At 53.6% G+C, this 15,080-nt stretch overlaps 9 protein-coding genes across 9 annotated transcripts; 4 read left to right on the forward strand and 5 right to left on the reverse strand.

Moving 5' to 3' along the window:
- Positions 1 to 100: 100 nt before the first annotated feature.
- PODANS_1_10830 (uncharacterized protein) lies at positions 101 to 1,023 on the forward strand (the record flags this gene model as incomplete). Its single annotated transcript, XM_001908711.1, has 2 exons — positions 101 to 286; positions 388 to 1,023. The coding sequence occupies 2 exons, from the start codon at positions 101 to 103 to the stop codon at positions 1,021 to 1,023; spliced, it is 822 nt and encodes a 273-aa protein (XP_001908746.1).
- Positions 1,024 to 2,193: 1,170 nt separating this feature from the next.
- PODANS_1_10840 (uncharacterized protein) lies at positions 2,194 to 3,324 on the reverse strand (the record flags this gene model as incomplete). The annotated part of the gene is made up of 3 exons (XM_001908712.1): positions 2,194 to 2,654; positions 2,719 to 3,049; positions 3,082 to 3,324. 3 exons carry the CDS (start codon positions 3,322 to 3,324, stop codon positions 2,194 to 2,196), a joined length of 1,035 nt encoding a protein of 344 aa, XP_001908747.1.
- A 1,681-nt stretch (positions 3,325 to 5,005) lies between these two features.
- Positions 5,006 to 5,822, reverse strand: PODANS_1_10850 (uncharacterized protein; the record flags this gene model as incomplete). Its single annotated transcript, XM_001908713.1, has 2 exons — positions 5,006 to 5,733; positions 5,789 to 5,822. 2 exons carry the CDS (start codon positions 5,820 to 5,822, stop codon positions 5,006 to 5,008), a joined length of 762 nt encoding a protein of 253 aa, XP_001908748.1.
- A 1,688-nt stretch (positions 5,823 to 7,510) lies between these two features.
- Positions 7,511 to 7,901, forward strand: PODANS_1_10860 (uncharacterized protein; the record flags this gene model as incomplete). Its single annotated transcript, XM_001908714.1, has 3 exons — positions 7,511 to 7,642; positions 7,698 to 7,825; positions 7,883 to 7,901. The coding sequence occupies 3 exons, from the start codon at positions 7,511 to 7,513 to the stop codon at positions 7,899 to 7,901; spliced, it is 279 nt and encodes a 92-aa protein (XP_001908749.1).
- Positions 7,902 to 8,856: 955 nt separating this feature from the next.
- On the reverse strand, positions 8,857 to 9,101 carry PODANS_1_10870 (uncharacterized protein; the record flags this gene model as incomplete). The annotated part of the gene is made up of 2 exons (XM_001908715.1): positions 8,857 to 8,859; positions 8,919 to 9,101. The coding sequence occupies 2 exons, from the start codon at positions 9,099 to 9,101 to the stop codon at positions 8,857 to 8,859; spliced, it is 186 nt and encodes a 61-aa protein (XP_001908750.1).
- A 293-nt stretch (positions 9,102 to 9,394) lies between these two features.
- PODANS_1_10880 (uncharacterized protein) lies at positions 9,395 to 11,019 on the reverse strand (the record flags this gene model as incomplete). Its single annotated transcript, XM_001908716.1, has 3 exons — positions 9,395 to 9,417; positions 9,483 to 10,383; positions 10,441 to 11,019. Coding segments are annotated over 3 exons (1,503 nt in total), but the record flags the coding sequence as incomplete, so codon positions are not given.
- A 1,439-nt stretch (positions 11,020 to 12,458) lies between these two features.
- On the forward strand, positions 12,459 to 13,495 carry PODANS_1_10890 (uncharacterized protein; the record flags this gene model as incomplete). The annotated part of the gene is made up of 2 exons (XM_001908717.1): positions 12,459 to 12,566; positions 12,650 to 13,495. The coding sequence occupies 2 exons, from the start codon at positions 12,459 to 12,461 to the stop codon at positions 13,493 to 13,495; spliced, it is 954 nt and encodes a 317-aa protein (XP_001908752.1).
- Positions 13,496 to 13,814: 319 nt separating this feature from the next.
- Positions 13,815 to 14,668, forward strand: PODANS_1_10900 (uncharacterized protein; the record flags this gene model as incomplete). The annotated part of the gene is made up of 2 exons (XM_001908718.1): positions 13,815 to 14,313; positions 14,382 to 14,668. The coding sequence occupies 2 exons, from the start codon at positions 13,815 to 13,817 to the stop codon at positions 14,666 to 14,668; spliced, it is 786 nt and encodes a 261-aa protein (XP_001908753.1).
- A 289-nt stretch (positions 14,669 to 14,957) lies between these two features.
- On the reverse strand, positions 14,958 to 15,068 carry PODANS_1_10910 (uncharacterized protein; the record flags this gene model as incomplete). The annotated part of the gene is made up of 1 exon (XM_001908719.1): positions 14,958 to 15,068. A coding segment is annotated over one exon (111 nt), but the record flags the coding sequence as incomplete, so codon positions are not given.
- Between the last annotated feature and the right edge of the window lie 12 nt (positions 15,069 to 15,080).

A 15,080-nucleotide genomic window follows, 5' to 3' on the forward strand; every position in this document is an offset into this window, starting at 1 on the left:
TCGGCGTCCTCCTCGGTAACTTTGTCCCCACACCGGCCCCGCCCTCCATCGCGGCACCTTTTTCGACGTTTCCGTCCCAATAGCAGTTGGACTCCTGGTAATGATGTACCCCATCCTCTGCAAAGTCAAGTACGAGTCCCTGCACAAAGTCTTTCAAGAAAGACAAGTCTGGGTGCAACTTGCCTTCAGCATTGTGGTGAACTGGGTGGTAGCACCGCTGTTCATGCTCGCCTTGTCGTGGGCGTTCTTGCCGGATGAGGAAGGGTTAAGGCAGGGGTTGATTCTGGTTGGTGTGGCGAGGTGTATTGCTATGGTTTTGATCTGGAATAATCTTGTAATTATCCCCTCCCGTCTGAGATCCCACACAGTGATGCTGACGATAAACAGGCCAACGGCAGCAACGACTACTGCGCCATCCTCGTGGCGGTCAACTCCCTCCTTCAAATCGTCCTTTTTGCACCGCTGTCGTTGTTGTTCATACGAGTCTTTGACCCCAACAGCACCACCGCCATCAGCATCTCCTACTCCACCGTCGCGACCTCTGTCGGCATCTTCCTCGGCATCCCCCTCGCTGCCGCGATCATGACCCGCTTTGCCCTCCTCTTTCTCACCTCCCCGGACTTTTACAACAAGAAGTTTATTCCAGTCATCTCCCCCCTCTCCCTCATCGGCTTGTTGTACACCATCCTCGTGCTCTTCGCGTCTCAGGGAAAGCAGGTGGTCCACCAGATTGTCTCCGTCGTGAGGGTGTCCGCGCCGTTGATTGTTTATTTCACCGTTATCTTCTTTGCTACCTTGTTCGCGTGCAGGAGGTTGGGGTATAGATACGAGTTTGGTGTTACCCAGAGTTTTACCGCGGCGAGCAACAACTTTGAGCTGGCGATTGCCGTTGCGGTGGCGGCGTTTGGGGCGGAGAGTGATCAGGCTCTTGCGGCGACGGTTGGGCCGTTGATTGAGGTGCCGGTTTTGTTGGGGTTGGTTTATGGGGTTAGGTGGGTGGTTAAGAGACGGGGGTGGGAGTGATCATCTGTGGTGGTGGATGGTCTGGAGAAGTGAGAGGTTCGGTTGGTGTTGTTGTTGTTGTTGTTGTTTGATGGAGTAATGTTTGTGAGAAGAAGAGATGTATAAAGGTTATAACCAAGAGATAGATACCGTAATCAACAGGGCAAGAGAATGATGATGTCAAGTCGCAAAAAACTTGTTGAAATTATCTTGACTGAGTGACGTTCAGGCTGGCCGAATGACTGTGCGAGGTACCGACGACGATCATAACATGAATATCCCAGTCATGAAAACAACGGGATCACAGGATTTACCCCTAGCTAGAATAAAACCCCATAAAACCCCATCTACTACTACTTTAACATCTCTCCCTCCTAACCGCACTGCTACCCATCATCTCCACCGACTACTGCATTGCTCCTTCCCTACAGGTGACGGGAACGACCACCCACCACGTTGCTTCTTCCCTACAAGTGCACCATGATTTATGTATTAGGTCCCTTTTACTCCTTCCAACAGCAGCTCCAACATCTTACCAGGGCGCCCTTGTGGTATGTCTTTGTAGAATCGACTTACTAACCAGCCTTTCCACCCCCTTCCCAACAACAAGAGCAACTTGCCTGGTAGTCAATAGTATGACAATCCAACCACAGCAGGAGAGCTATAGCGAATATGATCAAAGCTGTTGTGTCTAGAATGTTATGAGCTCGAATCTCACCACAGCAGTTCTCATTGTTTGCACCCAGGGGGTTGTTGTTTTTTCGCCAACTTTTGCTAACCAAGGCCTGCGAAAACCACAAGTTTCGGTCACAAACAAAACAATCAAATCAAGTCAACTAAGAATAAGTATTCCCATTCAGCTAAAAACCAGAAGCCATCGTCAAGAGCAACCATCATCTTTCAAGGTCAACAGCCGCCTCAACCTGATAACTTCCATCCGCTATCCCTCCACCATCATGCCAACTCCTCAAAAAAAGAGCAGCTAAAAAAAGGTGAGCAGTCATTGTTACCCAACAAGCCCAAAAAAGAAGATTAAGTTTCATAAGCCATTACATGATCCCCCCCCCTCTCCACCCAAAAAAAAAAGACATTAATCTTCAGTACTAATCCCTCACACGTTTTCGCACACTTCCTCAAATTTTGGTCATTAAAATCTTCCCAGGGAGTCCATCTGAGGGTTTCCCGTCATCATCAAAACTGCACCGGAATGATGCTGTTCAAACCAGGGAGGACACTTCCGACAGTGCCGAGGATGCTCTGGAGCAGACCGCTGATGGGGCTGTTGAAGATGAGACCGCCGACGGTCCCGCCGATCCCGGTGCCGCCAATCACCTCGTTGAGGAGACCGCCGCCACCAATGAACCCGCCGAGACCGCCGCCGCCGACCGGGCCACTAGACAGAAGACTGGTGAGGAGGTCAGTGACCAGCTTCAGGATGCCAGAGACGATTCCAATGGGGCCGCCGGGCCCACCACCGAGGACTCCGGTGGTGGCTTGACCGACGAAGGGGAGACCATTCAAACCGGAAACACCGGGGAGGACGAGACGAGAAACACCGACCTTGAGATCCGCGTCGAGCTGCTCGAGGGGGGCGCGGACGGCCTCGGCCTTCTCCTCGGGCGTCTTGTCGGCAGCCTCAGCCATGGCGTGCTCTGGAAGAATCGGGAGGTTAGTCATGTTGCAGACAGTACAAAGAGAAAGAAGGGAGCTGCTTACTGATCTTCTCGAGGTTGTCCTGGAAGTCGGTCAACAGTTGGGTGAGAGCCTCCTGGTTGATCTGGCTGTTGAGGGCAGCGTAGTAGTTGGCCACGCTCTGGGCATAGGCGGCGCTGCGCTTTTGGATGGCAGCGGCGGCGTCCTGGGAAGTAGCCTGGACAGTGGGGAAAGAAGCCCCAGCGGGAGCGGGGGTGGAAGAGAGAGGGAGGGGGAGGGGGAGAGCGGCACCGCCCCAACCACCACCGACGAGACCGCCGACGATGGGGACACCGCCGGCACCACCACCGCCGCCGCCGAGGCCGCCGAGAAGACCGCCAACAAGGGGAAGACCCTGGAGGAGGGGTCTGAGAATGGGGAGACCACCGAGGAGAGGACCAAGGATGGAAGACCACCACCGCCGCCACCGCCGGTAAGACCACCGAGAAGGCCGCTAAGGAGGGGTCCGAGGATCGGGATGCCGTCAAGGAGCTGGGCCTCGAGGGCGGCCTTGATCTGAGCCAACTGCTGAGCCTGCTGCATCTGCTGGGCCTGCTGGGCCTGCTCCTCTGGAACAGGGACAGCGATGGCAGTGCCAGCGAGGACGAGGAGAGGGAGAGTGGCCTTCATGATGAAAGATGAAGTTGCTTCTGTGTGGTCGCGGTCTGAAAGAGACGGCCTGGAGTTGGAAGTGAGTGGTGTGTTTGTGTGTGAAGGGCCGGATGGTGAGGAACAAAAGAGGTTTCGGGATCGTTCAGGTCCTGCCGTACTTATACAAAAATCGAGAGTGGTTCTCGGTCCGCAGAAACCACCTCCATCATTGCACAATCTGCTGTGATCGGTCCAACTCTCGGCGCGGTCTAGAGTGAGATGGTATGCTCGTTGTTGAAGATGTGCTGCAGGAACGCGGGAATCAGGGGCTGTCTCAAACTTCCTTGGTCAAAAAGGGGGGCCTGGAATGCTGACGGGATCGTGACCCCAGAGTCAACACAACAAAAAGTAGGGTCATACCGTGCCCAACCTTCTTCGCGGCACTCTCCGCGGATATCTGAAGAAAATATCATCAACTGTTGAAACCTAAAGCCGTTCAAGGGTTCGGTTTGGGTGAGATGGGGGGCGGGAACAGTTCCAGGTGACCAGGTTGGAAGAATGCGGGTATTGCGGGATTCGTCCCGTTCCGAGATGATCAGTCGGGTCAAAGATGGCAAGATCAACTCTGGACCGCCGTGGAAGAGGAAGGTGTGCCTGGTCTGTCGTGCTGTACTTGATCTTGCACCTGTCTCTGTGAGGAGTTGGATTTTCCTCCAACAACCAACTCATCCTCGCCCTCACCTCAAGATCACCGCCCACCGGTCTTCAACATACCTCGATCAACGAGCCATGACAGTCGAGCCAGAAGCTCCGTCAACGACAGACGCAATAGACTCGAGGCGATGGAGGAACATGCCCGGATCGTACCCATCACCGACTCAATCGCGGCCAGACTCTCCCATGCCAACGTCCAACACCCCGGCCAGCGATAGCCCCTAGAAAGGTACTCCCGATGCCACAACCGACAGCAGACAATCCATCACCTTCTCGCCCCTCTCCCAAAATCCCAGCAGTTCGCCGGCCTCGATTGCCTACTTCTCACGAGCTCGCAGTGCTGCCTCGTCCCATGCCCAACTCGGGGAACCTTCAATAGCATCCAGCTCATGCTCTGCTGCCTTTCGGCCAGCCCTCTCATGGACCACACATCAGGGCACCCCGTTCAGTTTCTTCAGCGCTACCAAGTCACCAGACCATTTCATTGTCGACTTTTCGGACCGAGCCCTCTCCTCGTTGGCAACCCCTTCGCCACCTGCACGGTCAACCGCCCCCCCGTCAGGGACAGAAAAGACTACGCCATCACCACCACCACCACCCAAGCATTCCATCAAGGGTAGGGCGAAGCGGCGGAAGAGCAGGGCCCTCAGTTTCTTGGACCCAGACCTGAGATTTGCGCTTTGTCTCATCTGTGTATGGGCCTGTCTCTTCTTTTCGTTTTGCAGTCTCTTCTTGGTTGGATCTTGCTGGGGATGGTGGGGAGGTCGCAAGAACAACCCCTGGTCACCCGATCGTTCATGTATCAAGCACAAATCTCTCATGAAGCAATACGAGGACCAACGCGAGCTGAGGCAGTACGGTGTACGACAGCCAGTCATACACGCAAATGGCCATGGCGGACCTTCTGGGCCTCGTGGCTGATGGGATGGAGAACATGTGCCTTGAAAGCAGCGCTAGAAAAGCATACATCAGTAGTAAGATTGATAGTACGTACGAGAGCTTGACTCTACTCGGATTGCTCATCTTTCAGTGCCATGGCAATACAACTAAACCTCAAGTCTTGCCCACCAGACTCGTGTTCCAACTTGATTATCCTACCCAGACCTAACTCCAACGCCTTGGGGCTTAGGACGTCTTCGTCATCCCCTAGCTCACCCCTGTCCAACGGACCCTCTCTGCTCCCTTCCAACTCCCAGAGCCGTCCGTTTGCTTTGACGTAACCGACGAAATGTTGGCCTAGCCCTACGGACCTGTCTCTTGGCTCGGCGGTATCGCCCATTGCCGCTACGGATTGGTGGGCCTCTTCAAATGCCTTGTTGTCGTACAATAATTCTGCACGTTCTTCTCTTGGCAACGGGGCTGCGTCCTTGCGAATTTGATCGAGGGTGCTGCCGGGATGGATGAGGGAGGCGGCGGGGCCGTTGATAGAGCAGTGGAGGAGGGCGTAGGAGCCGCAGGCGTCGCCGATGGTTTGTTGGAACCATATTATGGGGGCTGAGGAGGAGGGGTTGCTGTTGCCGTGGTAGTAGGTTTTGGGGTCGCCGAGACGGGCGTCTTCGGATTGGCGGTCGAGGGCCCAGGAGGGGGTGAGGGGAATGATGGCTATGAGGGCGAGGCAGGGGCGGGGGATGTGGGCGAGGGCTGGGGGGGAGAAGGAGTAGATGTCGTGGAAGGTGATGGAAGGGGGGAGGCCGAGGGTGTGAGCGAGGGTGGTGAAGACTTCGGGGTGGTTTTCTGGAAGAGGTTAGTGATGAATGTTCGGGGAATAGGGAGAATATGAGGTGTGTACCGAGCATGGTGAAGTATTTCTTCTCGGTGGCCATTTTTGCTGGTTCATTCGGTTCCACTATGAAGTCTTCAATTGCACACTTATGAAACACGCTGAGGTTGCAGATTTGGTAGAAAACGAGCGATGAATTAATTGACTGCTGTTACAAGAAGTAGGGCAGGAGCGGTGTGAGCACGTCAGTCAAGACAGGAAGGAGTACGCAGGCGTCGCTGCCTGGGAAGCTCTGAAGCTCGCCCACCTATCAGTCCACCCGGCCAGCTCTCCCCCGCAGCTTCATTGCAATTTCCCTTCTCGTATAGGACTCTTCTGCCTTGTCATTAGTTTGCTTCTTGTGTGCTTGGCATCCTTTCAAATCTGGCGGACATTTATCACGGCCATAGGTTCTAGGATATGGGGAATGGAGGCATGGAAAATGGAAAAGTGACTACACCCTCATGTTTGATGTTGACAAGATATCTCACATGGAGCTTGAGGGCCAAATCAAGTTTAGCGCACGATCTCTGGGCAAGCTCGGCAAGCTCCACCCCCGCATTTTCGGTGGACCCTGGACCCTGGCCATTTGCCCCACATCAACGTCGATCAACGACGACGACAACGATCCATATGACATCCCAAACATCCCATCAAGAGACGATGAAGGTCACGATAAGTGATATGATGTAGGCTTTAGCAGTCTCAAGTCGCCCATGTCGACGTACTGTTGACAAGCTAGAGCAGCCTTTTCGTCATTGACGGTTGAGGCTGGATGAAATCTAACGATTCAATGTAGCTCAGTTACTTGGCACATTCTGTCGCCTCAGGTGCACGATTCGGCATGTCCGAGATCTCAGTCCAACTCGGCCTCCAGATCGCACCTCCCATGATCGTGCTTTGTAAGGCGCATCCAGCACGGCCATATTTATCTGATGGAAACACGCCGCACAGCACCTACCGGCGCCGAAGACAAAGAAACTGCTGACCGGTGGTTGGTTATCCATCCATTCGCAATCCGTGGTCCTCAATTCAAGCCCCAGAGCTTTGCTTTAGGTAACCAAGTTGGAAACAGGGCGGGGTCAGACCTTCCTATGCATGTACACAACCGTTTCCATGTACATGCATCAAAGCCCTGCTTATCACCACCACCCAAGGTAACACTTGACAAACGATGACATGACCTCCCGGACCCTGGGAAGCTCCGTTCTACCTCTCCCAGTTCCCACACTAGTAGGCCACTGCCCCGGACAATTATTTGAAAACAAAAAAAGAACGTTGCTGCTGGCTTGCATGACACCCACCCCTTCAGGGTCCAGAAAAGCGTCAAGTCCATTGATGAGATCATCATGATTAGCTCACCCCCGGTCCCAATCGCAAGGTTCCAGCCCATGATCCATGATCTGAGGTAGGTAGGTAGCTTAGCTTTCCACCTCCGCTGAGAGACCGTCAGGAGTGGGCAGATGATAATGCAGTCGCACGCACCCCTTCTTTCTTCTTAAACCCCGCTCCTGCCCACAAATCTTTCCAAACCTTTCTTCTGTTCCCCTCCAAGCTCAACTCGAATACAAACACATCGTGAACACAAACCAGGGCTTTTCAACGGAGAGCTCTCTCAGGATCCACCTTTGTCGATAGTGTAAAACCCGATACTCGTAACACAATATTAACCGATTCACCTACCTCGAGCTATCCAAGGAAGCTCACCCTAACCAGCCTCACCCATCACCACCACAACAACAACAAGACAGCATGGCCGATAACATGCCCTCCGGCCCCGAGTTCCGCACCGGCCGCGCCGATTCCACCTCTTCTACTTCCTCCACCAGCACGACCAACACCGTCAACTCCAGCTCTGGGATGCCCAAGGCACCACCTCGCCGGGTAAGTTTATTTTCCAGCAAACCAACACAACAGCAGAGTACTAATCCCTCCCAAGAGATCAAGCCACCTCTTCGAAGGCCTCGAAGCCCAAAAACGCTCCCAAGACCCGGCCGCAGTAGCAAGACGCCAGAGCATGAACGAACAACGGCCCAAGTCGGGCTTCATCGGCAGCATGTGGAACAAGTATGTCCTTTCCCCTACCATCTCATCTTCCACCTGTCTAAGCTGACCACCTATCAGCTGGGTCCACGGCCAGTAGTAAAAATACTATACTGCTCCCCTCGGGGAGTTCATCAGAGGGCATGAAAAAGTCCCTCCTTGCTGTTGTTTCCGTTACAGGGTTTCGTTCGGGTCTGGTGTTCTTCTGATCATGGATGGCAATGCGGAAAGCACGAAAGCCTACCTACCTACTGCTGTTTTTTTTTTTTTTTTGCAACTAATATTTCTCTTGTCTGACAACAATGGCAAACTGCCCAAGACTGTTTTGCTTATCATACCTTACCTTACTTAATTTGATAAATGCGGAAAAAAAACTACAAACCTTGAATTAATCTGTCAGCTGCCCCTTTCTCATAGGGAGAGACGTTGTTTTTATATCAAACTTGGTACCTACTTTGGCCCGGCGAGTTGTGACCCCCTCTTCCCAGACGAACCTTTCATTAATCTTGTCCAAGGCTGATACTCCTACAGCATACGATATTCTTTTGAAAGACATCACTTGTTATCTCTAGTAGTCCCGACAGACACCCCCCGATAAGATCAACACCCAAGTCGACGTGAATGCCCTTGGAATTGCCCACTGAGATGGATGTATCGCATGCGTTTGAACATAACACAGCATGTTTGCCAAACTATTTCCCCCCGGCGGTCTTGAAATCAGGAAAGGGTTGATTGCCTGAACAGGGCCTTGTTTTGATTCATCTCAACTAATAATTACCCGCCTCTTGATCAAGCCACCAAGTAATACCAAAGCCGTAAAGTGCTTCAGAGGCGGTGCTTGCTAGATATTTCCAATACACAAAGAAGCCCATCCTCTACAAACCACCTAGCTTGTTAACTTACACAATGTGGTGATACCGGCGTCTTCTCTTCCACATGCTGGTTTTTTGCTGTGGGGAGCGTGGTGTGTTGATGAGCATTGGAACAGAATGGTGAAACTGGCTCGGATGGTGGGTGCGCAGCAAGGTAAACAACACAACTGTCAACCTGTTGCCCTACTGTTCACCAGGTAGTTAGCCGTCTGCCAGCTCACCTACATACAACAAGGGTGTCTGACCAAGGCTGGTGCTCGCAAAGATTGAGATTGGTTAGGGTCCGGGTAGGTGGGAGGAGATGGTGGTGCCGTCGGACGGGATGCGATTATGGGGGTGTGTCGCTCAGGAAGAGGGATGTTGGATGCGGGCACGATCAGGAGGAGCAGGATTGGCGTTCCAAAAGGGAACGGTGAAGGACAGAGCATGTTTGGGCAGTTCTGGGCAAGGCACCACGGGGAAGCGAGGCAGGGAAGCGTGTTCAAGAGGGCAGGCAGGGAAGGTGGGAAATAAAAGCGATCATTATCAAACCTCGGGTCCGTGAACTATAAATGAACAAAACCCCTCAGAAAATATTTTGCCGGGCAGAAACTGTACGAGATGCCAGAGCTTTTCCACCCTTCTCCCAACACCCCCAACGCCGTCCAAAAGTCGAAAGGAATAGGGGAATTATCGTTTGGTGGCATCGACCGGACCTGTGTTAAAAACTCGTTTCGTTCGGTTACATCCGGTGCTTTTCGTTTTCTGTGGTGGGTTAATCAATTAGTTGCTGGGCTTGAACTGGTGCTTGAGGCCTTGTTGGAGCTCACCAAGACGAGTGTAGAGCATGTATAGCGCCATCTTGTTGCATTCATCGGTACCAGTGATCGTGACAAGACGCTCGTTGCTGTTGTCTTGTGGCTCGTTAATCTTGATGACGCTGCCGCTGATCTGACGGATCTCGTTGATCTTCTGGCCACCCTTGCCGATGATGGCGCCAACCATATCATTGGGGATGTAGATTTGTTGAGTCATAGGTCCACCGGCCGCGCCACCAGAGCCAGCTGCCTGCGGACCGTGAGGACCGGTGTGGGGCTGGGGCCCAACATGTCCGGCGTGTCCGGCATGGGGTGGCATGTGGGGGGCGGCAGGTCCGTAACCCCCAGCAGCCTGAGCACCAGCAAAGTGCATTGGGACCGCGGGGCCAGGATGTGCCGCCTGAGGATAAGCGCCATATTGAGGCGCGCCACCGTAGGCCTGGGGCGGCATGTGGTGGGCTCTAGGGTCCGGACGGCGGTTGTTGTAGTGGTCGCGCTGACCAAAGTTTCCGCCGGCGGGTTGAGGGACGTATGGGACGACAGTCATGCCACCTGTGACGGCAGCAGGACCGCCGCTGCGGGTAGCGTATGCAGAGGCAGCAGCCCCGCCAAAGCGCTCGTTGAGCTGCTCCAAAAGGGTGCTACCGACATAGTATGTGGCGATGTGTACAGCGTCAGCAACGCCCGTGACGACCAGAGAACGCTCCGAAGACGCGGGGAGGCAGGAGTCAGAAGCGTTCAGGCGGGCACCAGAAGCTTCTTGGATCTCCTTGATGCGAGACCCGCCCTTCCCAATGATGGAGCCGATCAGAACATGGGGGATCAGAAGACGCAGGGGATAGGTCTTGGAGTGCTGGTTGGAGGGCTCAGACAACGGCTCGTTGTTAAGGGTGCGGATAATCAAGCCAAAGGCCTGTGCAATGTTGTGTTAGTTGAGGCTAGAAATCAAGACAGAATTGAAGCAGCATACCTTTGCAGCAGCATCAACAACACCGCTGACAGTCAGAATACGCTCAACGGCGCCCTTCTGATAGTCACTGACAGTGCACTTGGCTCCTGACGATTGTCTGATCTTGGACACATTCTCGCCGCCTTTCCCGATTATAGTCGCGGCTTCGGGACTTGAAATAACGGCGCGGATGTGTATCCAGGCAGTCTCATCACGAGACTCTGCAGGGGGGTTCGCCTGCGCCTCAGACGAGGCGGTATCCACCGTGGTGCTGGTGGTGGGCTTTGTTTCCGGAGCATCGGGGACGACTGTGTCACCCTGATGGTCCGTCGCCTCGGGCTTTTCGCCGTTCGTCTTCGCCGTGCCGTTGGCCTCAGGGGCCGGGACGGAGGAGGCGGTCTCGTCGTTCAAAGGAGAGATGGGGTCGGCCTTGTTGTCCTCCTGCTGCTCCTTGATGACCTTGTCCAAAGCCGGACGTTTGGCCTCGGGTTGGTCGTTGCGGGAGGGGGACGACGTGTCCTCGAGAGGACGCTTGGTGGACTGTGTTGGCTGGGGAGAGGCGGACATGGTGAAATACCTAATTAAGTGATCTCTTTTTGTTTAAGGGGGAGGAGGATGACTCTTGTTTCACTTTGGAGAGCAAGCCGTTTGCTCAATGTCGGATTCTCGAAGGTATTCAATTGAATATTTTATGTTGTTATCTACACCTGAAAGGGTTTTCGAAGAAAACGGGCTAGGTGTAGTGGCGGGGGCGGGACTGGACTGGGCCGTGAACTGAGGATAGGCTTGACTTGGGCCGGGACGGACTGAAGCTAGGGAGTTCGGGTTGGGTGATGATGGCTTGTCAAAACAAGGGGACGTTGTGGCTTGAGAGGGCGTGCAAAGATGGAGTGTGTGATCCAGTGCCAACTCAATCGGTGCTGCGCGACAAGCTACAAAGCACTGTGGCGAACTGACGGAGACTGTGATGGAGGCGCGACGGGCTGCGGGTGAAGTGCAAGTGGAGTAGTAGAGGAGGTGTTGTGTGAGTGTGCTGATAAAGGCAGGGTGAAGCAGTAGGTGAGGCAGGTGAGGCAGGTAGGTGAGGTAGGTGGTGATGGAGGTGGTGGGTGACGGGAGTCAAGGCAGCAGGGTCGGGTGGTTCTTGCGGAAAAAAGCACCTTGAGGTATCTCAAACCTTTTGCCTGTCAAACCGGGCGCTCCGTTTCAACTTGCTCTCTCTTTGACCTTCCGTTCCCAGCTCAGCGACAGCTGTAGTGGGATGCCACGAGTGTCGATGTGTTTGGTGTGTGGAATGCGACCGATGCGCAAGGCAGCGTGCAGGATTAATATCGAAGAGGCAAACCGATCGATGCGGGAGACCGATGGATACCGTGTGAGTGGGAGACGACGGCACGGGGTAGGTGACTGGTCGGGTTCTGTGGCGATGATGAGTTTTCCACGTTCAAAGGGATGAAGGAAGGAAGAGAGGGCAGGTGGAGGAAGAGGTCGGGTCGGTGTCTCGAAATAATCGAGTTTTGGCTGAGAGGGACGGAAATGGAAGCGAGACCCAGCGTTTCGCAGCCAGCCTCGCTGGGCGGTGGATGCCCTTTCACCGTGCACTCTTCTGGCCACAGCCGGCCGATGTTCTAATTTGGCGGTAATAGTGGGGCAACCATGTCGCGCTCGGCTTCGGATTGGTCCGCCAGCAAGCCAACAGTGGAACGGTAGCAACGCCTCTCTCACCAGTCCTCCATTTTAATTTACAACTCTCTTAAACGCATGCTGCCCCCATGATTTGTACGACATATTTGTTTCGTCTACCCGATTCTTCTATTGTGACATATTTCTCGGCAGCAAATCTATCGAGCTCCCGATGTCTTCTTGGAGGGCGGAATATGAAAGAGTAGAATTACATAAAGCTGCGGCTGAAGAAGCGTCACGAGTCTCCGCGGACCTCCACATTCACAATTCAAGATCTTCTATTTTCCATCCCACCTGTCCCGCTTCCCGTCTTGCCGCCGCCCTACGCGGAGACCTGATCCTGTTGTCCGAGCCCAATGGAGTTTGAATATGACAACCCCGCCAGGGCCCACGAGGCCGACATGGAGCGGACTATACAGGAGCTCAACAAGAGAAAGAGAGAGCTTGAGGAGGCAATCCAGGAGGTTTGTGCCGTTCCCATATGCTGTGCCTCACCCTGCTAATTCTTCTGCAGTTACGGTCATCTTCAACTGTGCCGGACACTGAGCCCTCACCAGAAGACACACTGGAGATCTTTACCAAGGCATATGAAGAAGTTGCCGAGTCCAAACCGTTCCTTCCTGCGCCAGGCTCGGTTCTGCCAGCCCTGCTTGCCATCAGGAACGCACGCAACACAATAAATGAGTCCAATGAGTATCTGGAATCAAAGGCGAAGTCACAGGATGAGTTGGCTCGAAAATTGGAGGCCGAAAAGACGGCCCTGCGAGAGCAACAGGCGCTGAAAACAGCTTTGGAGAACCGTATTCAATCTCTACGGGACGGGCTCGAGAACAAGCAAGAAAAGACGCCGGAGCAGATGGCCAAGGAGCGCATTGCCGAGCTCAAGCGACAAAAAGAGGAGTGGGAAAACAGAACAGCCAAATTAACCAAGGACCTTGATTGGTTCATTGAAGAGCACTTGGGGCCTATGTTGGCAGCCGAAGAGCTCGGCGGGCCGGTTGTTGGGCAGCTGACGGACATCGACCCTGAAGATCTGAGTGCTGGCTTCAGTGCTCAGGGGAAGCTGAAAAAGGCTAAAGACCAGCCAGACATTGACAAGCGACAGAGACGAATAGACGAGATCTGGGGAGCTCAGGACCAGCAAGGCGAGAGCAACAAGAGAAAACGAGAGGAGGACGAAGCATCTGCTGCGGTTGCTGACATTAGGCGTCTCATTGAGCAACTGATGAACAAGCTGGTGGAGTCACAAGGTGACAACTCGGCAAGCTACTTGAAGATATCCAAGGAGACAGCCGCGGTCCGGTTTCTCGTCCGATCCAAGGTCGCCTCATTTCATCCCAAGGATGCACAAAAGTTGCGACTTGTAGATTTCGGGAGGGATATTGATGATTAGTCATTCAGGGGTCGTAGGAAGCCGTTACATGTTGCAGGCATCACAGCCACGACGATCTTCCGTTTCAATACTGTTCCTCAGTTGAATCATAATTCGCCTTTGGGAATGCGATTCATATCATCACCATCGACAGGCTCCAATGACGTTGTGGCATGTTCGCCCCAATTGACCAATGAGATGCTACATGACTCACCCAGCTCCCTCCCACCCCTTGCATTTCAATTAAGCCAACGCGACGCGTTATCCAAAACGCAAAACGCGTCTCCCATTTCCCAATTCTTCCCACTACTAATATTACTGGCAAGCCTCCAAGAAGAACATGCGAAAAGCTGCATTTGCCGTTTGCCAACGACTATCCAACCAATTACGACTAACCACACCTTCTCACCACCGTCATCATCCCCTGCTCTCATCCACCACCAGCATCATGACTGCCACCGTCCGCAACGATCCCATAGTCCCCACTTCCCCACCAGCAGCAAAGCGTCTCAAAACCGACACCAACGTTCCTGAGGAGGCGACCTCTTCCTCTTCCACCACCACAACCACAACAAAAGACACCTCCACTACCGCAGAAGGAAACACCACGACCAATTCCGCCACCAGAACCACAACAACAGCCACCACAATGGCCGCCGAACCTGCTGCCGTCCCCTCCCTCCAAGTGAAGAAGTTGTCCTCCACCGCCCGGCTGCCCACACGGGGATCTGCTTTCGCGGCGGGATATGATCTTTATGCGTCAAAGGACACGACTATTCCTGCGAGGGGAAAGGCGCTGGTTGATACGGATATTAGCATTGCTGTTCCGGCTAATACATGTAAGCACCCCCAATACCCTACTCCAACCCCCCGAACTGAAACATTTTGCTAATGTGTAACAATGTAGACGGGCGCATCGCCCCCCGCTCCGGCCTGGCCGCGAAGCACTTTATCGACACCGGCGCCGGTGTCATCGACGCTGACTACCGCGGTCCGGTCAAGGTTCTCTTGTTCAACCATGCCGATTCCGACTTTGAGGTCAAGGAGGGGGATCGGATCGCGCAGCTGATTGTGGAACGGATTTTTACCCCCGAGGTGGTGGAGGTTCAGGAGTTGGAGGAGAGCGTGAGGGGGGCGGGGGGGTTTGGGAGTACGGGGGGTTTTGGGGCGGCTGCTGCTCCTGTCGTTAACTAGGCTTTTGTTTTGATGATGGTTAATAACAGTTGGAGTTGGGTGTGAAAGTCATTTTGTCTTGTCAAGAAGCTGGTTAAGAATGATGGGCTCATTCAGGGATACGGCAAAATATAATCAAATTTGTAATCCAACAGAAAAAAATCATCGTGGTATATTCCCAACAGCAAAAAAGATATTCTATCGTACGCTTTCTAAGAGCTTTGCGTCGTCTAGGCCACATCCTCCCTTTCTACTTGATCCCATTCAAACCCTCACTCCTATTACTCTCCTTAAACCCACATCCTATTGTTTACAACCTCCTCGCCCTAAAAACCACCTTCGGCCCCCTCAAACTATCCAAATGCCTCACCAGCTTCAGCTCGGCCGCCTTGCTCTTCAGCACCTGCATCTGCTTCTTCCCTACCCCCCCCTC

This window comes from Podospora anserina, chromosome 1, assembly GCF_000226545.1.
Source record: "Podospora anserina S mat+ genomic DNA chromosome 1, supercontig 2".
Classification (NCBI taxonomy): Eukaryota; Fungi; Ascomycota; class Sordariomycetes; order Sordariales; family Podosporaceae; genus Podospora; species Podospora anserina.